At 37.0% G+C, this 27,568-nt stretch overlaps 1 protein-coding gene across 9 annotated transcripts in view; it reads right to left on the bottom strand.

Annotated features, from left to right (window-relative positions):
* Window positions 1–2,867: 2,867 nt before the first annotated feature.
* The window catches only part of ZMYM1 (zinc finger MYM-type containing 1), a 28,378-nt gene continuing 3,677 nt past the window's right edge, over window positions 2,868–27,568 (bottom strand). For 2 of the 9 annotated variants that reach the window (XM_025991778.2, XM_025991779.2), the window contains exons 2-9: window positions 22,785–22,955; window positions 21,112–21,184; window positions 20,440–20,689; window positions 14,086–14,257; window positions 8,792–8,945; window positions 7,347–7,484; window positions 7,132–7,169; window positions 2,868–6,596 (exon numbers count right to left, since the gene is read on the bottom strand). In XM_025991778.2, the coding sequence (XP_025847563.1) occupies window positions 4,296–6,596; window positions 7,132–7,169; window positions 7,347–7,484; window positions 8,792–8,945; window positions 14,086–14,257; window positions 20,440–20,689; window positions 21,112–21,184; window positions 22,785–22,880 (3,222 nt within the window). In that variant the 5' untranslated portion in view covers window positions 22,881–22,955 and the 3' untranslated portion in view covers window positions 2,868–4,295. Of the gene's footprint in view, window positions 6,597–7,131; window positions 7,170–7,346; window positions 7,485–8,791; window positions 8,946–14,085; window positions 14,258–19,114; window positions 19,291–20,439; window positions 20,690–21,111; window positions 21,185–22,784; window positions 22,956–27,568 lie in introns of all 9 variants that reach the window. The other 7 variants (XM_072723888.1, XM_072723887.1, XM_025991780.2 and 4 more) reach the window with 7 other exon arrangements.

Consider the following 27,568-nt stretch of genomic DNA (forward strand, 5'->3'; position numbering starts at 1 on the left):
GCCACCCAGGGATCCCATGAGTTTTCAGTTTTAAAGTGATTTTTCCCCTTTAATTTCTAATGCTTTGCTGAATTGTTACTGATATTTTAAAATCTTTCATCTACTTATCTGAGCTTTTCTAATTTTTATAGCTTCCATAATTTTCTTAAAATTTATTTTATAGCTTGGTTTAAAACCATTTTTATGTTTTTAAGGATAATTCTGTTTTCTATTTTTTTTTGTTTTCTATTTTTGTATTAAATTCTACAATTCTGTTGTTTGCTTCTATGTGAAATGCATTTTCCTGTATTTTTAGGGAGGTAGAAAAGACAAATTAACTTTTCTGGCCCCAAGGTTCATTCAATTCTATTATTTTCACAAAATTACCGGAGATCCTGCTTTTGATTCTCTCCTTCATTTCACTCTATACATATACATGGTCTTTCCTTTGTCCCTACTATCCCTGTCCTGATCAATTTGGTGTCCATAGCTAGCAGTTCCTCCTTAATTGAGCTGTTTGGAAATAAAGCTTATATCTGTTAGTTTCAAGAGCTCATAAGAACCAAAAAGAAAAAAAAAGTTCATATGGACTGAGGCTACTCGAAAATCTTCAGAACTTAGCACAGTCCCCTTAAATTCACCAGCTAACTGACATCTGCAGGAATCTTCTGTTTGGGTTGTTGTTTCCAAATTAGCCTGCCATGCTTTCTAGTGGAAATCTGTTGATTTGGGGGATCTCTTGATTTTCAAGGCTATCAGATGTCCCACTGATTTTCCTCCATGGCTTTCTAAGGATAGCCAATACCATTCAGGATTGCTTTTGAGTTTGTCACTACCTAATCTTATTTGGGGACTATGGGGATACACGGTCACCAAGATTGGTTGTAGATGCTGGGCATCAATTTCTGCTTCAATGGATTTGGGGAGATTAAAATACTATACTGCTATTTCTGTGATCTTTTTTTTTTAATTTTTATTTTTGATACACACACACACACACACATATATATATATATATATATATATATATATATATATATATATAGAGAGAGAGAGAGAGAGAGAGAGAGAGAGGCAGAGACATAGGCAGAGGGAGAAGCAGGCTCCATGCACTGGGAGCCCGACGTGGGATTCGATCCCGGGTCTCCAGGATCACGCCCTGGGCCAAAGGCAGGCGCCAAACCGCTGTGCCACCCAGGGATCCCTCTTCTGTTTTTTAATACACTTCCGGTGGTTAATCTTTTATTTGGGAACATTTCTGACAAGTTTGTATAAGACTAGTAGAGCACAGTGATTGGGAGCACGGGCTAGTCACACTGCCTAGATATAAATCCTACGTTCACCATTTACTAACTGTGTGATCCGTACCCCTTTGTGTTTTTGTTTCCTGTGTAAAACAATAGGTTGTTGAGAGATCTAAATGAAACAACCTATGTAAAGCACTGAACAGAGTACTATATTACCTAGTAGGTATTCAACCAAGATAGCTGTCTTAATTACTGTATTTTTTTTTCAGGTCTAGGTCTTATATTACTCACTTTATAGACTACCAAAAAAAAAGTAAAACCAAAACATTTGAATATTAAAAAAGAAAAAAAACCACCCCAACCCAACCTCTTGAAATCAATTCCTGGTTTCATGATAATTAGAAACTACAATTGCGAACAGCTAGAAAATAATGAAAATGAGAAAAACACATGGTTGACAAAGGTGAGTTCAGAGGAATATTCAGAGCACTAAAGCACTTTCATTACAAAATAGAAAAGAATGAAAATACATGCAAGAAGCATTCAGTACTAGAGGTTAACTAATTGCCTTCTATTTGGTTTTCTTTCTCTTTTTAAAAGGTAGAGGGCAGCCCGGGTGGCTCAGCAGTTTAGCGCCGCCTTCAGCTCAGGGCCTGATCCTGGAGACCTGGGATCGAGTCTCATGTTGGGCTCCCTGCATGGAGCCTGCTTCTCCCTCTGCCTGTGTCTCTGCCTCTCTCTCTGTGTGTGTCTCTAATGAGTAAATAAAGTCTTTTAAAAAAAAAAAAAAAAAGGTAAAGTAGAAATCAATGAATTAAAAAAAAAAAAAGACAGTAAAATGATAATACCAAATGTTGGTAAGTATGTGCAGAACAGAGACACTCAGGTAGTGGTGGGAAAGAAAAACATAAAGCCGAGGCTTAATTAAAGTGGAAGATGGACATAGCCTTGAACTATCGAGTCTCCTTTTAGGTTAAGTACCCTAGAGCAGACTTTCCCAACTAGCATGTCAGGGATAGGTGGCTGGGTAAGGCCTTTACTGGCCACAGCTTCCAAAACCTCATCTTTTTCCTAGTGCAGCCTATAAATATTATTTTCTGTATTATCATCCACCTAAAGAACTGCTGAGTAACTTCTTCTAGCATCTTTCTTGGACCGCCACATTAGAAAGCTAAGTTTCATTGGAGTCAGGGCCTTGTTTTAGTCTCTGCAGGATCTCCAGCAGCTAGAACAGTGTTTAGTATATAGTACTTGTTGAAAAACATTTGTTGAATGTGCAAATGCATACTACATATGGAAATGTCATTGGAGTAATATAAAAGTGCAAAATCAAGGAGTATAAAATTTCCATTTAAATAGAGAAAGGATGAACATGTACAATCATAATGGGGTAATATTCAGCAGCTAAAAATAAATGAACTAGAAATCCATCTATAAATTTCAAAAACATTGAATGAAAAAAATTATTGGAAGGTATGTACAATGCAACTTAGAGTTTTATATAAAGTTCATAAATATGAAACAAAGCTATCTTTTAAGTATAAAATTAAACATTCATGAAAAGAAGCACAATAAATCATTGCTTCTGGGGAAAATAGAAGAGGAATGCTATCAGTAAACAATCTGCAAGAGAGCTCCATCTTGCTCTGTAATATTTTATTTCTGAAGTAAAAATCTGGAACATAGTAAAATGTCAGGATTTAATAGGATTAAATGTTATTTAGTATACTCTTTGTATTTTTATACAGTTAAACCATATTTTTAAAAGGTAGGACTGATAAATAAATCTAAGAATGTGTCTGAAAAACAAGTAAATAAGTCACTGGCTGGCTAATCAAGAAAGGAAGCATTTATAGAAATTGATGAGGAAACTTAGTATACAAAAAAAATAAAAAACTTTCTATAGCTCTACGTAAATCATTTTTTGAAAAACCTAAATAAAATGGATGCTCTCTCTAGACAAATTACAAATAATAATTGAGGAGAAAGAAACAGAATGGTGGCAGAAAAATATTCCTAAAAGAAACAAACAAAATTCTAGGCCTAGATACATCTACCACTAAATTCTTGGAAGTCTCTGAGGGACAGATTTTCCTTTATCACCGAAACCTTTCTAAAGTATAGTGATAGAAAAAGAGTCTCTTTTTTTTTTTTGGGGGGGGGTGTTATTTGTTATTCAGTCATATTTTCATAAGGCAGATTAAGAATTCATATTGTGTCATCTAGCTATTTGTCAACCAAAACCACAGCCATGTTTAACCATGACAGTTCATAGGAAAAGGAAATATAAATAGCTCAAGTAGATATCCAACCTTATTCTTAAGTGAAAATACAAAATTCCACTGGGGCTTAGAACAGACTGGCAAAGATCAAAATGTTTCAGAACTCTGTTTATAAAGATTCAAGGAAATAGGCAATATCACACACACATGGTTGAATGGGACTTAAATGGGCATAATCCTTATAGAGCAATTTGTCAGTATTTATCAAGAATAAAAATGCATAAATCTTCTGACCTAGTAATTGCAATTTAAAATTTTGTCTTAAAAAAATAAAAAATAAAATTTTATCTTACAGTAACTCACTCATGTGCAATATGACCTACATACAAGGTTACTAAATGTGGCATTCTTTATAATAGCAAAATACTGGAAAGAATTTAAATGTTTGCTGTTAGGGACTGCTCAAATATTTTATGGTACATCCATACAATGAAATTCTATGCAGTTGTAAAACGAAATCAAGAAACTATGTACTGATATAGGACAATTCAAAAATATGTTAAGCGGACAAGCTGAAGAATGGTGTGCATTGCAGAGTACTATCTATGAAAAATATCGCCAGGAGCATATCTGAGAAACAGCTAACACAACAGGGAGGGGGAATTGCATACTACAAAGGGGAAAGAGACTTTTCATTATACATCAGTCTGGTTTTTGAATTTTGAATCAAGTGATTGTTACATGTTCTGATGAAAAAAAAAATGTTTTCTTAGAAAATAAAATTCTGAAATTAAACATTCCAGTAGAAATACAAAATTCTTTTTACGTAAATCCAAATTAGCAAGTGTTATATTTCTTTCATCCGATGGATAAACTTTTCCACAATTCCATTGAGTCTTTCAGGTTCCATCAGTTTATTTACCAATTCCTGCTCAATAGCCATTAGGGCCAGGCCACTAAGCTTCTCTTGTCCCATGGTATGACATAAATATGTTTTAAGACGGGGCAGTGTAGAAAATATATTTTGAGCACTTGAAGTAACTGGCCAAGACAAACCAATATATAATAACTTTGATATGCAAGGAATATTATTGTGAAGACCATGCTGAATAAACAAATAGCCAAGATCAATGAAGTTGATACAATCATAATTTATGACAAAATTGAGCTTTGCATATTGCCGATAAAATCTAAGTTCTGGGATGATGTCTGCATCAAGTTTATAAAATTCTTGGACCTGTTTGGCTGTTGTTTCATTTAATGGTTCATTCCATTTAAATAATAGTTCTGAAATTTGTTTCATTTTGCAATAATCAAACTCTGAAAAACATAATTTTAAATTATCTAATATAGTGTCCAATCCTTGGTAATAAATATTAATTTTATATTGTTCTTCTGTTGACGTAGGAAAAAACATACTATCTGAATTGCCAAAATCTATTGTTTTCTGAATTTTTCTTCTTTTCTGAAAAGAAGGTCTTTCAACTTCAAAACCTTTACTGGTTATTTTTTGACATATTTCCTCTGCTCCATCCCAGATAGTTTTGAAATAGGCATCATTTCTCTCAGATGATAAACATTCTAAAATTGCTTCTATTTTTGAAGACAATGAAAAAATATCTATGGTTTCACTTTGAAGCTCTTTGGAAAGAATTCCTGTAACACTTAACACTCGATAAAGAAATTTCAAACAAAAGATAAATTCAAATTTGGAGACCAGTACTAACAAATTATTCAATTCATCAGCCAAACTTGTGTTTGAAGAATGGCTTGATACAACTTCCAAAGTTTCAATAATCTCCGGAAGACCCTCAATCACAGATAGTAATATATGATCGTGAACTGTCCAACATGATTGTGATGTATGTTTCTTGCATGTTTTGTTTTGACTTAGCTTACAGATGTTTTGAAAATTTGCAGACATTTCCCCAGACATATGAATAGTGTTGAACAAAGAGCTGAGAGTATTTAGAGTACTTCGGAGTTCTTTCACTTCTTTACAAAACCTAATTACTGCTAAATCCAAAAAATGTGCATAACAATGTATGTACAAAGCTCTTGGCTCTTCTTTTTTGAACTCTTCTGCAATTTTATTAAATTTTCCCCTCAAATTGGCGGTACTATCATAGGCCTGGCCACATATCTTATTCAGATCAACTCCAATTTGCTGCAGGTACGTTTTGATAGTCCTATGTAAGTTAGTCCCACTCATCTCTTTAACATCTATGAAGCCCAAAAATCTTTCTTTAATTAAGATAGCCTTTGACATTTTTTGTGGGTATCTTACACAAATTGCAAGCTGTTCTTTAGTGGCACTATCAGTTGTCTCATCACATATTATAGAAAAAGCTGAGGAGACATTGATTTCATCCACAATATCTTGCAGCATTTCAGTCTTTATTATTTCAATAATATCATTTTGAATTTGTGTGCTATTATAGAAGTCAACTTGTGAATTCATAAGTCGAAATATTTCTTCTCCTTTATCTTTTGCTCTGATTTCTAACAGTTCTAAAAAATTACCTTTATTCATAGATGAAATGGATTGGTCATTTCCTCTTAATGGTAAACACTGCTTCCCGAGAAATAAAATATTTTCTATTATAAGCTTTAGGTACTTTTTATTTCCTTCAATCTGCTTTGAATGAATAGATAAATTATCATTGACTGCTTCATCAGAAAACTGGTGTTCCCTCCAAAACTGCAATGACTTCAAATGCATTTCACTTTTTTCATGCTTCCTGAATTTTTCTAGAGTCTTTTTCCAATTAGAAATTCCTTGGCCTGCAAATGATTCTCCTCCACAACTAAAATTTTTTTGGCAGAACAACTGGCATGAATAACAGAATGCCACATCCTTCTTAATACTGTTTTTCAAATGTTGGAGATTTGAACACCAAGATTTTTTAATACTTCGTGATTTATCTTTAACTTTTTGTACTTTGGATGTAAACTTTGGGTGACATAGTCCATCACTTATTTTCATAGATTTCATATTGTATGTAGCATCTTGGTTTGACACTTGATCTCTTTGTACTTCTACACTGGAGTCAACTGTATGCTGACTGGGTACTGATGAAGATGGTGAAAGCCTTGGCTGTTCAACACTATTATTAGCAACACCATTACTTGATTCACTGGGTAAACTCTTAGAAATGTTTGGGAGAAAAAGAAAAAAAACATTTGTTCGAACAGTTTTCAAATGATTAATATATCAAACATATCTATTCTAATAACACAATAAAATGAATGGGCAAGTTGCAATATGAGCTCCGCTAGGGGGAAACATTAACAATTATTTATAATATAATGTTGCAATCTAGACTCAGCATTAAATGTTCAAAGAATCTTTTGGTATGTAATTGTAATAAAAATAATTTTTATTGCTCATGTGACCTAGAATATTGAAAAAGGTAATAAAGAACCCAGAGGAAAAACTATGGCTAATAATACTTGTTTAAATATTCTTATTAATAGTTTCAAGTCAAACCTGGGATTCGGGAAATTGAATATGAATACCAAAAGATGTTTCTTGTTCAACTTTTTTGAGCCTTAGGATGAAAATAGGGATGAATATGTATATGTGTGTGTGTGTGTGTGTATATATATATATGTTTACATATATAAATGTACAAAATATGCTTAAAAAAGACAGGGTCGAAAATATTAAGAACAAAACTTACATCTACAATGACTTTTGCTGTTACTGAAGAAACTGTATCTGGTAAAACAGAAGAGTATCATCAATTCAAGATCTTATACTATAATTTATAAAACAGCATCATAAACTATAATTGCTTATTTCATATCAGACAACAAAAACAACCTAAGATTATAGATAGATTCATCAAGGATGTGAAGACAGTGTATATATCAAGTATCTTTATATCAATTTTACCTTGTAAGACATCAGAGTTCATGATGGGCAGGGAAACATGAGTATCTGCCAATGACACTATATTGCTTATAACTGGAGTTGTATCTTTCTTTGGAGCTAAGAGCTCTGTTGAGGCATCCTGTACCACAGAAACATTTACTGAAAAAAATTAAAAGATTTCTCAACAACCAGGAGAATCAATCAGAAAGCACTGTTTAATAACCAGTGTTTCAATAAACAATGCAAATATCCAATAGCTTTAGGTATTGCTGGATATTGGAGTAGGGCTTATAGCCAGGTTCTTTAGCATAACACATTAGTACCCTGAAACTGATAATTTACATTTTCCATTTTTTAATATATTTGACCTTTGCATACAACTTCTCAGTCCCTTTATGTCATCTGCATGAAATTTCAAGCAAATCTTTACATGAACTTACCCACGAAGAAAAGAGATTCCTTCAGAATCTCCTAATGGATATCAGATCTTTCATTTTTTAAACACATTATTTTATTTTTTTAAAGTAATTTCTAGGGGATCCCCGGGTGGCTCAGCGGTTTGGCGCCTGCCTTCTGCCCAGGGCGTGGTCCTGGGGTCCCGGGATCGAGTCCCGCATCGGGCTCCTTGCATGGAGCCTGCTTCTCCCGCTGCCTGTGTCTCTGCCTCTCTCTCTCTCTGTGTCTCTCATGAATAAATAAATAAAATCTTAAAAAAAAAAATTTCTACACTCAATGTGGGGTTCTAACTCATAACCCCAAGATTAAGAGTCACTCGCTCTAATGACTGAGCTAGCCAAGCACCCCTAATGGGTCTCATTTCTAACTCTTTCAAGATTTATAACCCTCAACATGACTGGAGTTAGACTGGTGTCAAAGGTAGTATTGCAGAGATTTCTAAAATAAACCAGTTTACATGAAGTACAAGCCTCAGGGGTATCATTTTCTTTATTATCTATGTAAAATAGCACTAATGGTCCTATATGAGGCTCTTTGATAGAATACAAAGTTGGCCCTGGGTTACTTGTGCTTTTCTATTAGTGAACTTTCAAGTATTTCCAACTAGCTCCACTTCCTATAAAAAAACATAACTGATACCCTTATTTTTACAAAGCAGGGCTAAGTATAAAATTCTATATTCTAATATGATGATCTTTACAAATAAATATGAAGTCTTTGGTTGTGAAGTAGGCTTCCTTTTACATAAAACTACTGGAAAACATTTTTTTCCTTTTAAATGTAGGCTCCATGCCCAATGTGGGGCTTGAATTCACGACCCTGAGAGCAAGAGTCACGTGCTCTACCGACTGAGCCAGCCAGGTGCACCTGGAAAACATTTTTTTTGCAACGAGTTTTATACTGTTTTGACTCGTCAGTTTAATGTTGAGATAAATCAAGGTGATAAATTAAAGGAAATTAGTAACATTCAACAGTTTCTAAACCTCTGATAACTTCTAAGCAAACATTACCTGTTGATGATTCCATCTTAGCTTTATTGTAAGCAGAGAAACAATTAATAGAACAGAAGAGGTCTGTCTTCCCAAAGTCATTGGTGGTCTCAATCATTTCATCTGAGGGCTTCAATGATTTGCAAAGAACAGATGTAAGTGTTTGGGTTGGTTTCTGTTTAAAGATTAAAGTTATATTCATATTCCTGGTGTATGACATATTATCAACAAACAAAAATACACCCATTATTGCTCCTCTTAGCTAAAATATAACAAGTAATGATAATGAAGTCACATTTTTACACTTTCTTAAAAACCGGAAAAAAATAACAAGCACTGAATGTTATATGCAACTGATGAATCACTAAAGTCTACCTTGAAACTAGTAATACACTATATGCTAACTAACTTGAATTAAAAACAAACAAAAAAGAGGAAAAAAGGCACTACAGATTAGAGTGACTAAAATGAAAGAAACAGATCATTCCAATATTTGTGTTATTTATCAGATATACATTAGTAGCAGCATTATTATTAGATAAATATTAGAAAGCAGTATGCTTTCTTCATATGCAAGCAATGAAGAAAGAGGTCATAGAATATGTTTATCACTCCAGGCAATCAACTCTGACTGGATAAATACACAAAAGTCTTACAATTATATCTCTTTCTTCAATTCCACTTTAAAAAATAAAAAATAAAGATTTTATTTATTTACTTGACTGAGAAAGAGCACAAGCAGGGGGAGAGGGAGAAGCAGGCTCCCTGCTTGATGTGGGGCTCCTGGGTTCATGAACTGAGCTGAAGGCAGATGCTTAAGTGACTGAGCCACCCAGGTGCCCCACTCAATTCCACTCTGAATATTAACTCAGGAAAGCAGAGGAGCCAGAGAACAGCTGTGGGAATCATTGCTTTTCTAGCCTAACTTCATGGTAAACACTGAAAGCATATTGTGAGAAAGCACAGAAGCAGTAAGATATACAGAATATAGTACATTCAGTAAGCAGTAAGTGTGTAAAGGACATGAACTGTGTGGTTCCCCATCTATTGTTTCTACTGTAACAGGAACCATCATTCTTGGGCTTAGAGCAATGGTGAAAAAGAACCGCTTTTGGGGGCATAAAATACAAGGACAAATGAAAATACCACATACAGATTTTCTTCCATGAAAAACAGGATATCGGCAAAGAACAATGAGACAAAAAACAGTTTAAGTTTGAAAATTCTTTTACCCTTCATCAGTATGATTTTTTTACTTTGAGAAGAGCTATTTTAACATTATTTAGGGGATCCCTGGATGGCTCAGCGGTTTGGCACCTGCCTTGGGCCCAGGGCATGATCCTGGAGACCTGGGATCGAGTCCCACGTCAGGCTCCCTGCATGGAGCCTGCTTCTCCCTCTGCCTGTGTCTCTGCATATCTCTCTCTCTGTGTCTCATGAATAAATAAAATCTTAAAAAAAAATTATTTAGCCCAATATTTAACATTAAGTAACAACAGTGGTATTATTTATAGTTAATTTATTATTCATCTGGGAAAGAGAACAATTAATTTATTCTATTAAGATGTGGAGGGGGCAGCCTGGGTGGCTCAGTGGCTTAGCGCAGCCTTTAGCCCAGGATGTGATCTGGGAGACCCGGGATCGAGTCCCACCTCAGGCTCCCTGCATGGAGCCTGCTTCTCCCTCTGCCTGTGTCTCTGCCTCTCTCTCTCTCTCCTCTCTGTGTATTGTCATGAATAAATACATAAAATATTAAAAAGAAAAAAGATGTGGAGGAAAAAAGGTGTGGTCAAAGTAAGTATAATTCTATCAAGCAATCTACTTTAGGGTGGCTCAGTAGGTTAAGTATCTGCCTTTGGCTCAGATCATGATCCCCAGGTCCTAGGATTCAGTCCCCCTGCTCGTGCTCTCTCTCTCAAATAAATAAAATCTTTAAAAACTATTAAAAAAAAACCCAGTCCATTAGAAGAAAATTTTTTTTAATTTTTAAATTTTTTTTTTTAATGATAGTCACACAGAGAGAGAGAGAGAGAGAGAGAGAGAGGCAGAGACATAGGAAGAGGGAGAAGCAGGGGATCCCTGGGTGGCGCAGCAGTTTGGCGCCTGCCTTTGGCCCAGGGCGCGATCCTGGAGACCCGGGATCGAATCCCACATCAGGCTCCCGGTGCATGGAGCCTGCTTCTCCCTCTGCCTGTGTCTCTGCCTCTCTCTCTCTCTCTCTCTGTGACTATCATAAATAAATAAAAAAATTAAAAAAAAAAAATTTAAAAAAAAAAGGAAGAGGGAGAAGCAGGCTCTATGCACCGGGAGCCCGACGTGGGATTCGATCCCGGGTCTCCAGGATCGCGCCCTGGGCCAAAGGCAGGTGCCAAACCGCTGCGCCACCCAGGGATCCCTAGAAGAAAATTTTTAAAAGATTTATTTATGGCGGGGGGGGTGGGGTAGGGAAGGAGAGTCTTAAAGCAGACTCTGTAATGACTGTGGAGCTGGACATGGGGCTCGATCCCACGACCCTGAGATCACGACCTGAGCTGAATCTAAGAGTCAGACACTTAACTGTGTCAGCCAAGTGCCCCTAAAACAATCTAGTTTTGTGTTTTTAAAAAAATATTTTATTTATTTATTCACGAGAGACACACAGAGAGAAGCAGAGACACAGGCAGAGGGAGAAGCAGGCTCCATGCAGGGAGCCCAATGTGGGACTCGATCCCGGGTCTCCGGGATCACGCCCTGGGCTGAAGGCAGATGCTCAACCATTGAGCCACCCAGGGATCCCACAATCTACTTTTGGAAATAAAAAGTCACCCTATTTTTAGACTCATAGATTTGAACATTTTTCTAATTCTTATTACAGTTAACTAACAATATTAATTTTTCTCCATTATCACTATCATAGTAACTCATATGCAGGATATAGTGTTAAATGGTGCTTTTTAAACTCTTTTACCCAATCACATAGGCTAAGTATGTAGTACTCACAATAGCCTCTTAAAAACAGGACAAGGTGTATTCACTGAGTGTGAGGGATGAAGAAGGAAAAGACTGAACGGCATTTCTTGCCTTCAGAAGGCTCCCATTTTCCCACTTCTGTGCCCAAGGTCATCACATGAGCACTCTGCCACAGGGAAGATGTGGCTCACAAATGACTTAGTTGAATTCACACTTGTGGAGAATCCTATCTTGAATCGCGTGTTTTTAAGGAAGAATTTATGGAGATAGAACTGGGTCTCAAAGCATCATATGAACAAGCAAGACAATAATCCTACCTCATGAAAGGGGCTCAGACCACTAATTGCGTTAATCTCATGTAGTCCACCAAAGCAGGACAGCTTCTCTGCTCTCAGAACCACCTACCCACGGCTCTTCTACCAGAAAGGGGATTATTTCTCATTCAGAAAAGCCTGTGACATTCTTTTTTTTTTTTTTTAATTTTTTTAAAATTTATTTATGATAGTCACAGAGAGAGAGAGAGAGAGAGAGAGAGAGAGAGAGAGAGAGAGAGAGGCAGAGACATAGGCAGAGGGAGAAGCAGGCTCCATGCACCGGGAGCCTGATGTGGGACTCGATCCCGGGTCTCCAGGATCACGCCCTGGGCCAAAGGCAAGCGCCAAACCACTGCGCCACCCAGGGATCCCCGCCTGTGACATTCTTAATTCATTTTAACATTGCTTAGGTGTAAGAAAACAGAATTAAAAACACCTTTGTGGTTGAGTTTTACGATAGGTAGGCTATTGTTACTTCTGCTATCTTTATTTGCAGTTTATTTATTTTTTTAAAGATTTCATTTATCCATTCATGAGAGACAGAGGGGGAGAGAGAGGCAGAGACACAGGCAGAGGGAGAAGCAGGCTCCATACAGGGAGCCCGATGTGGGACTCGATCCTGGGTCTCCAGGATCATGCCCTGGGCTGAAGGCGGCGCTACACTGCTGAGGCCTATATATTTGCAGTTTATAAACAAGCTTCCATTTGCTTGGTTTTCTTCAAGGCAAGATCATCCTGAGAGTCTTTAGGAGAATCTCCATACAGCATTTATCATGAATTGTTATGTAAGAGGAACTGTCAGAAGTCTTATTTCATCTTCTTCACTGTCTTATCAACTGAAACTATTCCCAGTGGTACTAAAATCTTATCCCCACATTTTCCTAAAGTGGAACCATCCACAACTAAACTAATGGAAGGAACTCAATCTTGGATATTTTGAGTCACATAGACAAATTCAAATGGAGTTGTCCTTACTTTTATGCAACAGGTCTTTATTTGTACCCACTTATGTGCTGTAATACTCTGAACTATTTTTTTCAGTATTTTATTTATTTATTTGAGAGCGAGCGAGCATGAGCATGTGGCAGGCAGGCAGAGGGAGAGGGACATGTGGGGCTCATGACCTGAGCCAAAATCAAGAGTTAGATGCTTAACCAACTGAACCACCTGGGTACCCGCTCTCTAAACTATTTTTTTTTTTTAATTTTTTTTTTTTTAATTTATTTATGATAGTCACACAGAGAGAGAGAGAGGCAGAGGGAGAAGCAGGCTCCATGCACCGGGAGCCCGACGTGGGATTCGATCCCGGGTCTCCAGGATCGCGCCCTGGGCCAAAGGCAGGCGCTAAACCGCTGCGCCACCCAGGGATCCCCGCTCTCTAAACTATTAAAGTAATAGACTGTCCTTTCATCTGAAGCATTCGAAACAAACTAGAGACAGTGTAACAATAAGTAAGCCCCACAGTTCTCAAGATAGACTTCATGATGAGGTTGTTAGAGTCAAAGTGAAAAACATTACTACAGTGTTTCACATTCTGGTATTTTACTTTATACTGAATCTAGGATTTAAAAAAAATTCAGTAAAGGGGAGCCTGGGTGGCTTAGTGAGTTAAGCATCTGCCTTTGGCTAGGGACACGATCCTAGTGTCCTGGGGTCCAGCTCTGCATCAGGATCCCTGCTCAGTGGGGAGTCTGCTTCTCCCTCTCCCTTCGCCTGTTGCTCCCACTGCTTGGGCTTTCTCTATCAGATAAATAAATAAAATCTTGGAAAAAATTTTTTAATTCAGTAAAAACTCTAATATTTAAACAAAATAATCAGAATCCCTAAAAATTAGGGTGCCTGGGTGACTTGGTTGGCTAAGCGTCTGCCTTTGGCTCAGGTCATAATTCCAGAGTCATAAAACTGAGTCCTCCATTGGGCTTCCTGCTAAGTGGGGAGTCTGCTTCTCCCTCTGCCCTCCCCCCTACTCATGCTCACTCTCAATAAACCAAATATATAAATAAATATCTTTAAAAAAAAAGAATTCTTAAAAAAGTTAGATTTTCAACTTACAACAGTAGTCTTCTGACACATGCTGCACTTGGTTAAAATGCTATTAGTACATATGGTAACAAATACTTTTCTTTTTTCTTCATATGATGAAAGACAAGATTGGCTGCAAAAATTTTTGCTAGAGGTATCTTCTAGCTGGACACTGATCACATCCTTTAGATTTAAGAGGTCTCTAAAAAGAAAAACAAGGGCACCATTAAACACTTTTAGAAGTTAAAGCACTCCTTCAAGTAACCCTCTTCCATTTCATCTACATTTAGATTATGCAACAGCAAAAAAAAAAAAAAAAAAAAAAAGGTTATGCAACAGCAGTGACATCACATCAGCCTTGAAATAACAAAACCTGAATTTGGTATTTAGTTCTAGAATTTATTTATTTATTTATTTTTATTTTTTTTTAAATTTTTATTTATTTATGATAGTCACAGAGAGAGAGAGAGGCAGAGACACAGGCAGAGGGAGAAGCAGGCTCCATGCACCGGAAGCCCGACGTGGGATTCGATCCAGGGTCTCCAGAATCGCGCCCTGGGCCAAAGGCAGGCGCTAAACTGCTGTGCCACCCAGGGATCCCAGTTCTAGAATTTATACTACATAATGTTGGGTAAGTCATTTATACTCCCAAATGCTGATTCCTTTATCTATAAAGTAGGGATTACAAAACACATCTGATAGCACAGTTTTGAGGATTACCTAGTTGCATTAGTTAGTGCTAGTGATAATAGAATGTTGATGAGCAAACACATATTCATACCTGACCAACTCTGTAATCTACAAGACAGAGAATACCAAACTATGGTCTGCAAAACTCTAGGGATCCTCCGGATACTTTTAGAGGGGTCCACTAAAACAAAACTATTTTCATATTAAAATACTATCTGCCCAAAAAAGTGTCATTTGTCTTTTTCACAACATATGTTAACATTGGAACTGATGATGCAAAATCAACAATGGGCCACTGCAATTCCACTCCTCGTACTGAAAAAAGTATGAAGACACACATGTTCCTAACAGCTCTATTTCAAATAGCTAAAAGATAAGGGCACTGGGCCGGCACAGTTGGTAGAGCACATAACTCTTGATCTCAGGATTGAGTTCAAGGGCCACACTGGGCCTGGAACTTACTTTATAAAGAAAAAAAAAAAAGCCAAAAGATGGAAATTTGTGATATATCCATACAATGGAATATTACTCAGCTATAAAAAAAGATGAAGTACTGCTACACATGCTACAACATATATAAGCCTGGGATAAACCTTGAAAGCATTATGCTAAAAAGATGGACACAAATGGTTGTATGTTGTAGAATTCCATAATTATAAAATATCCTGAATACATAAATCCAGATAGACTGCAGATTGGTGGTTGCCAGAGGCTACAGAGAATTTTCTCTGGGGAGAAACTCAATGGATACGTTGGGAGTGAGAAATGTTTTGGAATTAGACACTGTTGAGTGTACTAAATACTGCTGAAATGGCTTTTTATGTGGATTTCACCTCAATAAATTAGGAGGAAAAAAAAAAAAACCAATACTGGGTAAAATGCCAGGGCCTTATTAGCACAAACTAATGCAGCTGCACCAAAATGTCCTGGTATCAGCTATTCATTGCCATACATTTGTTGTAAAAATCATTTACTTATTAAGCTTTATCCTTGAAAACTTCTTTTTCATATTCCATGTGGTGATATGGGACAGAGGCACAAAGTATTTCTCCTGCACACCAAACTATGATGGTTGTCTCAAGGAAAATCTCACGTGAGAATGTTGAGCTACAACCTGAGGTAGTTACTATTTTCATGGAACATATTTTTACTTGAAAGAACGTACCATTATCCAGAGTGGATATCTGGCAAATATTTTCTCAAAAAAGAATAAAGTAAGACTGTTACTTCAAGATAAAGAGCTGACAGTATTCATTGCCAATGATAAAATTCAAGCTTTCATTGAAAATTAGAATTTTGGAAAATTTGCCACCTCCAACTTGATTGCGTCCCAATAGCTAAGATTTCCTGATGAGATTAGTGTTTTGGTTTTTTAACAAATGTGATTGTTAAAATATTGCATAAAGAAATATGCCAACATTTGGAAGATCTAAATAACTCAGTGAAGTAGTATTTTCCAAATTATGATAGCATGTAACAAAAAAGCATTCATTCATGTGTTTAAAAAAAAAAACCCAAAGTACAAACAGATCAATGTATTTTAACCTTACAGTACAAAGAATTCATTGATATGGTTTCAGATTTCACATTGTAACTAACCTTTAAGAAGTACAACCTGTTTTCTGCTAGAGTATCAAAGAAGAGCATCCACAAAATCTAAAAGACTATTAAAACATACCTCCCTTTTCCAATTACTGATTGTTAGGACCAGATTTTTTTCACACTTTGGCCAAAACATTTACCAATTAATTGAACACAGAGGCAGATATGAAAACCCAGCCAGACATCGAAGCGGTTTGCAAAACTGATAAAATGATGTTCACTCAATTTTTCTTAAAATTCTTTTCACTAAAGACTACTTCTCATTAAAAATATTATTTATGTCCGCATTAACTGAGTTATTTTTAAAGGAGTTAATAATTAGTTTAAAAATTTCTCAGTTTTAGGGATCCCTGGGTGGCGCAGCGGTTTGGCGCCTGCCTTTGGCCCAGGGCACGATCCTGGAGACCCGGGATCGAATCCCACATCGGGCTCCCGGTGCATGGAGCCTGCTTCTCCGTCTGCCTGTGTCTCTGCCTCTCTCTTTCTCTCTGTGTGACTATCATAAAAAAAAAAAAAAAAAAAAAAAAAGTTAAAAAAAAAAATTTCTCAGTTTTAGAGGCACCTGGGTGACTCCGTCGGTTAAGTGTCTGCCTTCAGCTCAGGCGGTGAGCCCAGGGTCCTGGGATTAAGCCCTGCATCAGGCTCCCTACTCTACAGGGAGCCTGCCTCTTTCCTCTGCCTCCCCTCTCTCATGAATAAATAAAATCTTAAAAATTTATCAGTTTTAATCTCTAATACTGTAAATATTGGCAGATATAACCTACATAAAGTAAAGCTTCTGGCTTTTCAAAAAAATTTAAGAATGTAAAGGGTTCCAGAAACCAGAATGTTTGAGAACTGCCAATGGTGTCTGGCTACTTAGAAACCTCAGAACATCAATCTTTCAGGGTAATAGTTTTCTAGATGAAATACTCCTGAAATCAACACTATTTTAACACTTACAAATTTTCCTCCTGAAACAGATTGTACCAAAAATAACAGGTTCATTTCATTACTATGAATCAGTCATTTTACTGGTTTAAATAGCTCTAAATGCAGTATCTGAGTTGTACTATCCTTGTATTTTATTTGACAAAAATTTTTTTCTTGGATTCACTGTGCCAGCTAGTGTAAAGGCATTGGGAATATAAGGATGAGCGTGATCTGGTTCCTAATCTCAAGAGATTCATAGTTTAACTGGGGCAGTATCAATTCTTTCTTTAAAAATTTTTGATTAATGGGATCCCTGGGTGGCGCAGCGGTTTGGCGCCTGCCTTTGGCCCAGGGCGCCATCCTGGAGACCCGGGATCGAATCCCACATCGGGCTCCCGGTGCATGGAGCCTGCTTCTCCCTCTGCCTGTGTCTCTGCCTCTCTCTCTCTCTGTGACTATCATAAATAAATAAAAATCAAAAAAAAATTATTAAAAAAAAAATAAATAAAAATTTTTGATTAATGCTGTGGGAATTATGAACACTATTAAAACACAGACCATGGAACAATTATTCTGAAAAGGTGGGGGTTAGTGAGAAGAGAGGAAAAAATCATGTGGGAACAGAAGACAAGAGGTAAGGATATTTGAGGCAGACCTTTGTGACAGAAATAAATTAGCCAGATGGAAAGGGAGGCAGAAGAAACTGCATCGGCAGAAGCATGGAAGTTTGAAAATGCTTACTGATTTACTGCTACCAGTATACTAGATTCCTGGTTTCTAATCTACTAGGTCCTTATAAATAAAAAACTAAAAAATGAATTTTCTTAAAAGTGCCTAAAATTAGCTTAAACAAATTCCAAGCACAGGAGTCAACAAATTTCTTATTTATATGTGTTATACAGCATTAATGCACAGGGATATTCTGCACTCTGTTGATTGCTTTCAGAATCTCTGGTTGGGGGATCCCTGGGTGGCGCAGTGGTTTGGCGCCTGCCTTTGGCCCAGGGCATGATCCTGGAGACCCGGGATCGAATCCCACGTCGGGCTCCCGGTGCATGGAGCCTGCTTCGCCCTCTGCCTGTGTCTCTGCCTCTCTCTCTCTCTCTCTCTCTGTGACTATCATTAAATAAATAAAAAATTAAAAAAAAAAAAAAGAATCTCTGGTTGGTTTCAAATTGGGATACTACAGTGCAGAAATGACATTTCTTAAACACACTGCTCTCAAAAGAAGTCTTATCTAACATGACATTTTCTTTTTTTTTTTTTTTTTTTTTAAAGATTTTATTTATTTATTCTTGAGAGATAGAAGGAGAGACAGAGCCAGAGACACAGGCAGAGGGAGAAGCAGGCTCCATGCACCGGGAGCCCGACGTGGGATTCGATCCCGGGTCTCCAGGATCGCGCCCTGGGCCAAAGGCAGGCGCCAAACCGCTGCGCCACCCAAGGATCCCTAACATGACATTTTCAAAGCCACTTTTCATTTGGTTCATGAAACAAAAACTGCATTAACTCAAAACAGATTTTTAAATCATTGCTGTAAAAGAAACCTCAATAGTAACTGATAATTAGCTAAAATCTTGAGAACTGTAGATTAATACCAGAGGCTAATGAGGAAGAAAAAAAAACTTTGAGAAAAGCACAGGTTACTCTGAACAATGGACAGCCTCTTCCAGGCTATGTATGCATTATTATCACCTTTCCACCAACCTATACAATAGTATTTTGTATTAAAAAAATATTTGAAAAAAAAAAAATATTTGAAAGGAAGTAATTTTGGAAAAATATTCCAAAGGAAGTAAAACTTGTTTCATATTTTTGCTCATATTGGATTTCTTCATCTTAGAGAACAACTTACACTATATCTTTCCTGTTTCAGCCTTTTCAATCTGGGAGATCTGCTGAAGATGTATAATAGGTAAATTCCAAACATAGTAACATGGTACCTTAACTTCTCAGGACCTCAGTTTCCTCAAAACCAAAAGAAAATGTTTTGACTGGATGATTTCTAAGGCCCCTTCCAGTTTTATGATTCTGCAGAGAAAGAAAGCAGACTGAAGAGAGTGCCTTACAGCCCTTAGCAAAAAGGAAAAAAGACATAGTACTGAAGAGTTGAAAAAAACACAAAGATAAAGGTGAGTTTCAGGGAGTAAGATTTGAAGCAGCGGATAACACCCGAAGCAGCGGACAAATGAGGAGTTGAAGCAACCAATAAAAAGGGTTTGTGGATTTGTTACGAGAATAATAATGGTAATAATTAACATTTATTGAGGTCTTGTTACATGCCAGTATTGCTCTGATGGCTTAAATCTATTATTCAAATTATGGCAATCTGATTCTAAAATAAGACACTTGAAAGGTATTTACTATATTTACAAGCAAAACTGGTGGCCTGTGTGTTTCCTCTGTTCTCAAACAAAAACATTTAAAATTTAGCAATAGCATTTAATGAGAACTAATAAACCAGAATTATAGTATGATAGGAGTTTCAAAGCACATGGATTCTTTACATCTCAAGGTAGAGTTCAAAGTTTTGGACATTTTCCACTAATTCATTATGAAATTACCTCTACTTCCTCTCTCTGCATCTAAATTGCCTTACATACATTAAAAAAAAAAAAAAAAAAAAAAAAAAAAGGTAGCAATACAAACCCCAACAGCAGCTCACTGAAATCTTGAAAAGATTACATGCAACCATATTTACCTAGGACTACTCAAATTTGCAAAAGTATCTAATAAATTCATTTGCCATTACAACAGAAACATTACTTTATAATGTTATACCTTGGATATTTTATACCTTGAACGATCCAGATTGACTACTATTATATGATTAATGTGTTAGTGGTTTGCAGCCTATACAGTTACATGATAGAAGAGACATATAATAATCCCACTTACAGAGAATTTCTAATGAAAACAGTAGGAAAGTAAGTTTCAGAAGTCACATTATTTAAAGCTGAAGAGAAACAGAACTCCTTATGTTTTAAATTCTGCAAATCTCTCAACAGAAAAACTATTTCTGAAGAATCTAATTGAGGAACTGAAAGCAGAAGCGGCTTCTTTTCACTAAACCAAGGTGATATTTCTTTAGAAAAAATGAAAATGTAGACAGTTACAACCAAGACTCTGATCAAGATCTATGTAGGGAAATAAAAGGGGGCATAATTTAGAATTATATACTTTGAGCAGTTTGAGCAAGTTCTCTTGGGAAGAGCTGGTGAATTGGCAGATGAAATGTACTCATTGATGCACAGCGTGGAGCAGAAAAGCTGAGTAGACCCTTTCCTCTGATAGGCAGTTTGCCCCTTCTGAAGGATTTTTTTACAACCAGAACAGGAGACCTGAACAGCTGTGGTTGAAACTGAAGGAAGCATTTTATTCATGCCAGACGACGTAAGAGAAAGCTGAATGCCTGCAGTCAACTGTGGAGCTATAAACACAAAACAGGAAGAAAGAAAATTAGTATTTACATAAAATTAAGTATGCATTCTTTAATTTTCTTTTAGAGGTTACTTCTACTGGACTTGAAACCAAACAAACAATGCACTTTTCAAAGACATTCTTTTTTTTTTTTAATTTTTATTTATTTATGATAGTCACAGAGAGAGAGAGAGAGAGAGAGAGAGAGAGAGAGAAAGGCAGAGACATAGGCAGAGGGAGAAGCAGGCTCCATGCACCGGGAGTCCGACGTGGGATTCGATCCTGGGTCTCCAGGATCACACTCTGGGCCAAAGGCAGGTGCTAAACCTCTGTGCCACCCAGGGATCCCTTCAAAGACATTCTAAAAAAGTAGAATAAACTGGCTAATACGTTGGTTAGGATAAATATGATTAATTTAAGTAATTCTATTACCACTCTCTGAACAGGTAGTGTTTATTTTCAGTTCATTCTCCTGAGTTTTGGGCTGCTGGGCTTGACAGTACTCCTAAAACAAGAAATGAAAATAACGAATACAATGTGTATAAAACAGCTAGTTATTCAATAGAAAATAATAAATTATGTTTAAGTCTTTGCAGTGAATTGTGTAACTGAACTGAACCATAGGTAAACACTTCGTTTCTGGTGACCTTTGGCTGACAACACTGATCAATTACTACATTATATTCCATCATACCTGGACGTGACTTCAGTAATCTTTGTTCACACAGTCCTTCGGTAGCTACCACACAAAGAGCAGACACACTCAATGACATCTATTTTCCCTCCTTGTTCTAATTAGTACTAGCTAATTGTCTTTGTAAAGACCTTAAACACAAAAGTTGTTGGACTGAGCTAAGAGTCTTACGGAGGATTCTTCAGAGCAGCAGGCAATCTATCTAAACATGATCTATGTTTGGATGTCCACAACATCCACAGTGTTTGAATGTCCACAGACTGAAGAAGCAACAAACACTTCCTAGATAGACAATATTCCCCAGAATCACCAACTCAGTGGGAGTCATATCCCTACTTAACACTGATTTACTTTAGGCTATTTATAAACAGAATACCAGAAATAAATTAAAACTGAATTCACTTTTTGTTTCATTAGAAATTTCAGCTGGCTCATATATAAACAGTCTAAAGAAATTTGGCACTATTCACAGAACATTCACAGCTTGAGTCAGTTTATTATTTATAGGTTCTTTAGGACATAATATGTGTGAAAAAGTTTAAGAATAAACATGAAACTAATTTGGGTAAAATAATTACAAAGAAAAAATTTTAATAATTTATAATGTATTAAGGCTACTACTCTATTTATTTATTTATTTATTTTAAAAAAATTTATTTATTTATTTATTTATTTATTTATTTATTTATTTATGATAGTCACACAGAGAGAGAGAGAGGCAGAGACACAGGCAGAGGGAGAAGCAGGCTCCATGCACCGGGAGCCCGATGTGGGATTCGATCCCGCGTCTCCAGGATCGCGCCCTGGGCCAAAGGCAGGCGCCAAAACGCTGCGCCACCCAGGGATCCCAAGGCTACTACTTTAAAAGTCAGTAGCATAAAAACATACAATTAGTTAGTCATACTTTTTTAAGTTAAGAAAAATGAAAACAAAAATGTGTTAACCTTAGCTAGACCCATAATTTCCTAAGCAATCCTTTTATCAATCCAAAACCCAATGCCGGGAGGCCTGGGTGGCTCAGCGGTTGAGCGCCTGCCTTTGGCTCAGGGCGTGATTCCAGATTCCTGGGTTCAAGTCCCATGTCGGGCTCCTTGCATGGGGTCTGCTTCTTCCTCTGCCTGTGTCTCTGCCTCTCTCTCTGTGTCTCTCATGAATAAATATTAAAACAAAGAAACAAACAAACCCCCAAAAACAAAAAACAACAAAACCGCATGCCAAACATCCATTCTTTTCTCAAATCATTTTCTTATATAGAGTTGTGATGGCATTTCACACCATATACCTTATATTATGTGACCAACTGCTTCGGGGAAGATAAAGATTTAAGGTTTTCAACCAGTAAACTAGCATCTTGCATAACTGAAATGTACAATTAAATGCTGTTCTAGAAAAAAGAAAATAAAATATTTACCTGAGCACTGTCAGGTTCAGTCTTAATTTCATCTACCCGCCCCATTTGTGGTGCCACTGCTTTGTCACATTCACCATCTACTGGCGATTCTTTCATCTTAGTATCTGATGCAAAGGAATCCTCCAGTTCCAAACTAATGAAATTCTTCTTTGGGGAATAGTGTCCAGGTTCCTAAAATAAAATAAGAATTGAATAAATAAATAAATAAAATAAGAATTGAAAGAGAGTCTGATTTTAACATTAGTTCTTTTAAATATGGTAATTTTCTGGAAGCACAACAGGTCTTCAGACAGGTTGGACTCAAGGTTCCTTCACAGTACCAACACTGGCTTTCTTCCCTTCATCACTATTCCCCAACATAGTTTTGCTTTGTAATTCTCTGGTGGACATATTTCTCGCTTTCTTCTGGGACTAATCTTCTTCACTTCTATTCCCCCAGGCCTGCCTATAGCATAAACTCATTAACCCACAAGTTTACTTTTAAATTATTAGTCTTAGAAAACATAAAGTCTTCTATCTAAGGTTAATCCAAATGGCTGTAGTCACTACCTCTCCCCCGCCACTGTCCTCCTATAGAGCCAGTTATTATCTTCATCTCCCTCAATTCCTCTTTCCATCCTTACTGGTTCTTCACATATAAACATTCAAATACACTCAAGGGTCCAACTTTTAACGCTAGTGGCCTCTCTCTGACCACTCCTGTCCCTCATCCTTGAAACTCTCTACTTCCTTGAATCCTATGACTCCAAAACATATTCCTCCTCCTACCTCTTTGCCAGTTTTCTTCTCAAACATTTATTTCACCTGCTTCTAAATTATTTGTGTTCCAGGGATGCCCGGGTGGGTCAGTCAGTTAGGGGTCTGCTTTTAGCTCAGGTCATGATCCTGGGATCAAGACCCAAGTCAAGCTCCCTGCTTAGCGAGGAGTCTGCCTCTCCCTCTCCCCACCCCTCACTCATGCTCTCTCTTGTGCATGCTCTCAAATAAATAAAGTCTTAAAACAATTTTTTTTTGTGTTCCTTCAATTGCATAGGAATCTTCCTCATTTGTTCTGTGGGCACAACCTTGGATTCAATTATCATTTTTAGGCTGATTTCCCCTTACATTTCTGAGCTCCAGCCCATATATCTAATGGCCTACTAAATATCTCCACTTAGATGCTCCACAGGTCCCTCAAATTCAAGAGATTTTTTTTTTTTTTAATTCAAGAGATTTAAAACTATATTCTTATAGTATTCCTGTAAACCTGCTTTACACATGTTCCCTTTTTTGATAAAATGGCTCTATACCCAATTTCCCATGCCAGAAATCTAGGGGTAGTCCTAAATTCCTCTTCTCCCAAAGTCCCCACATTTAATCACCAAAGTGGATCAAACCTTCTAAATAGATTTTGAATCTATTTTTTTTTTTTTTAAATTTATTTATTCATTCAGAGAGAGCGAAGAGAGAGGCAGAGACACAGGCAGAGGGAGAAACAGGCTCCATGCAGGAAGCCCGATGTGGGACTCGATCCCAGGTCTCCAGGATCACACCCGGGGCTGCAGGCGGCGCTAAACAGCTGCGCCACCGGGGCTGCCCTGAATCTATTTTCCAATTACACCTCATGCCTGTCTCCTACTCTCTACCCCCATGAATGGATTCCTTTTTGGGAACTATATAAGATAAAGTCCCAAATCAAAATATAAAAGATTGTTGCACATTCAGGCTTAAAATATAATCCCATTTTATGTCTTTTGAGGAATCACAAGTGCCTTTTGATTGCTCAGCCTCAAGGTCTCTTTTTCCATGACAAACTGGTTCCTTCTATCTTCTTTTCTCTCATCTTTGGTCTTTCCCCCCACTTTTCTGGTACTTTAATTCAAAGTCCCTATCCCAGAGCAGAAAGTTAAATGATTAAGACCTGACTGTGAAGTGCAGTAGAAGCTCAGACAGCTTCTGTGCAGCCTACTTAAGCACTCCAAATAACCAGAGCAAAGCAAAGCTCACGGAAAATTAACTACTAGACTGTCATTCACTCAAAAGAAAATATGCAAGTCTAAAAATCAATTAAAAACAACGCATCTGGGATCCCTGGGTGGCGCAGCGGTTTGGCGCCTGCCTTTGGCCCAGGGCGCGATCCTGGAGACCCGGGTCGGGCTCCCGGTGCATGGAGCCTGCTTCTCCCTCTGCCTGTGTCTCTGCCTCTCTCTCTATCTCTCTGTGACTATTATAAATAAATAAAAATTAAAAAAAAAAACAAAAAACGCATCTTAAAGAAAAAAAAAAACAAAACCAAAAACCCACAACGCCATCTATGAGCTTTTGCATCTTGGAATCCCTTCAAATGTGTCAGTCATCACACAAATAGGCAAATAATGGAAAGTACCCTCAAAGTGTAATTAATTAATTTAAATTAGGTCTCTGAAGCAAGGAAGAACAGTATGTAACATTTCTTCAGCTATTAGAAAAACCAAAAGAGCAAAAAACATATATGAATAACAAATCTAGTACTTCCTTTTCCAACAAGATACACATTAAAAACCCTAAAAGATTTTATTTTTGGGGTGCCTGGCTTGCTCAGAGGAGTAAGAGACTCTTGATCTCCAGGTGGTGAGTTTGAATTCCACACTGGGTGTAGAGATTACTTAAATGAATAAACTTAAAAATTTTTTTTTAAAAAGATTTTTGTAAAAATCTACACCCAATGTGGGGCTTGAACTAATGACCCTGAGATCAAGAGTTGCATGCTCCTCTGACTGAGCCACCAAGACACAATGAAACCTCTTTTTTAATATAGTCTTTCACCTATCTTTCCCAACTAGGGCTAACCCATGTATGTCGGAGAGTATTAATGTGGCACATGTTCCTACTGGTTAATACTACTAGGTTATAACCAATTAAAATATTTTAATTTAAACCAAAGAGGGATAACATGGAGTAGAGAATAAAATTCACATTAATTAAAAAAATTTTTTTATTTATTTACTTGACAGTGAAAGAGAGAGAGAGAGCGCGCGCGCAGAGGCAGAAGCAGACTCCCCACTGAGCTGGGAGCCCAACTCAGGCTCGATCCCAGGATCCTGATATCACCACCTGAGCCAAAGGCAGTCGCTTAACCAACTAAGCCACCAAGGCGCCCCTCAAAATTCACAGTTTTAAAAGTAAAACTTGAGACTGCAAAGAAATTACAAGCTATCAGGAATTATTTCCAGACACACAAACAGATCTCCAGAGACTATGTATGTAGCTTTCCTCCTGGAAAATTAGTACAATATCGATGCTTCAAGTTGCTTCGCCCTTAATCTTTTAATTCTTCCCCACTATAACTGTGCTTATACTGCTCTACCCGTAAAGTCATTTTTGCTTATTCAAACCCTATTCAGCTTCTAACCCAACTCTGTTCCAAATTTTATCCGATTGACAAGAATTAAAAATAAGACTGATAAATCTAGGGGTGCCTTACTCCCTCAGTTGGCACAAAACTCTTGATCTTAGGGGTCATGAATTCAAACCTCATGTTGGGTGTAGAGAATACTTAAAAAAAAAAAAACGAGACTGATAAATTTAGGCACATCAGATAAAATTAACAGGCTTTAATTTTATCTGTTCTGAGGACACTTTCCAGAACAGAGTAGAGGAAAACAGCAGCACATTGAGCTAAGGAGATGGGAGTTTTGGGTTGCCAAAGCAGGTGGAGCTCCTGAGGCACAAAGGAGATGTGGGAACCAAGGAGAAATAAGCCTCCCAATTTGCACACAAATACCTCCTTCTCCACTTTTTAGCTGATCTCCAAATGTACATCTATGGAGTATGACATAAAAAAAATCTAGCAGAAAATAGCAGATTGAGTCTAAAGAGCTGAATAGAGATTACAGTAGCTTTGCAGAGCTAAGAACAAAGCTGAGATTTAAGCCCAGCAAAGGTAGAGGGGGCTTGGTAAAGATCTGGACTTTCAGTTGGCCATGTGGTAGGAGTAAGGATCATACCCCAGGAGAAAAGACCACTCCCTGGAAAAAAGGGCAACCCAAAATAAATCAGCCCTAAAAAGTCCCAACAAATCCTAATGCTAACCCTCAACAGGATCAATGTAATCTGTTAGAACTATCTGCCTGCTTATAAGGAACTCAGCCCTCTCTGGAGGAAGTGCACCTAGAGTCTTTAAATTTTGTCATCCACAATACAATAAAAATGTATGGGTATATCCTCCCCCCCTCAAAAAAAAGTCCCAAATAAGACTGACTGAAAACCAATAAAAAGAAAAAAGACAACAGAACAGATCTATAGGTAATTCATATTGGTATTATCAGGCTAGGACTTTGATACATTTGAGAAGATAAGAGAAAAAAGGTGAAGAAGTTTAGCAGACCCCTGGAATAAAAAAAAAGTCATAGAAATAGGAGAATTGGAAAATAGAGAAATTAAGAATAGATACATTTTATATCAATAGTAGAAAATAGTTCAGACTGATGATGCATAATAAAATAAAAATACAAATAATAAAAATAAAAAAAAAAAATACAAATAATGTAAGCAACATGTGGAAACTGGCAAAAAAGGTTAACACAGATGTAAATAGAGTTCCAGAAAGAGAAAACAGACAAGGCTACAGAAGCAGTATTTGAAGAACTACTGGCCAATTTCCTCCAAATGAAGAAAAATATCAAACCACACAATTCAAGAAGATCTATGAGTAATAAATACAGTAAATATAAAAGAAAAAAACCAAACCTATGCATATCAGAGTCATACTGGTGAAAACTAAAGATAAAAAACTCTTAAGAGTAGCTAAAAAAAAAAAAAAAAAA

Source organism: Vulpes vulpes, chromosome 10, assembly GCF_048418805.1.
Source record: "Vulpes vulpes isolate BD-2025 chromosome 10, VulVul3, whole genome shotgun sequence".
NCBI classification, from domain to species: domain Eukaryota; kingdom Metazoa; phylum Chordata; class Mammalia; order Carnivora; family Canidae; genus Vulpes; species Vulpes vulpes.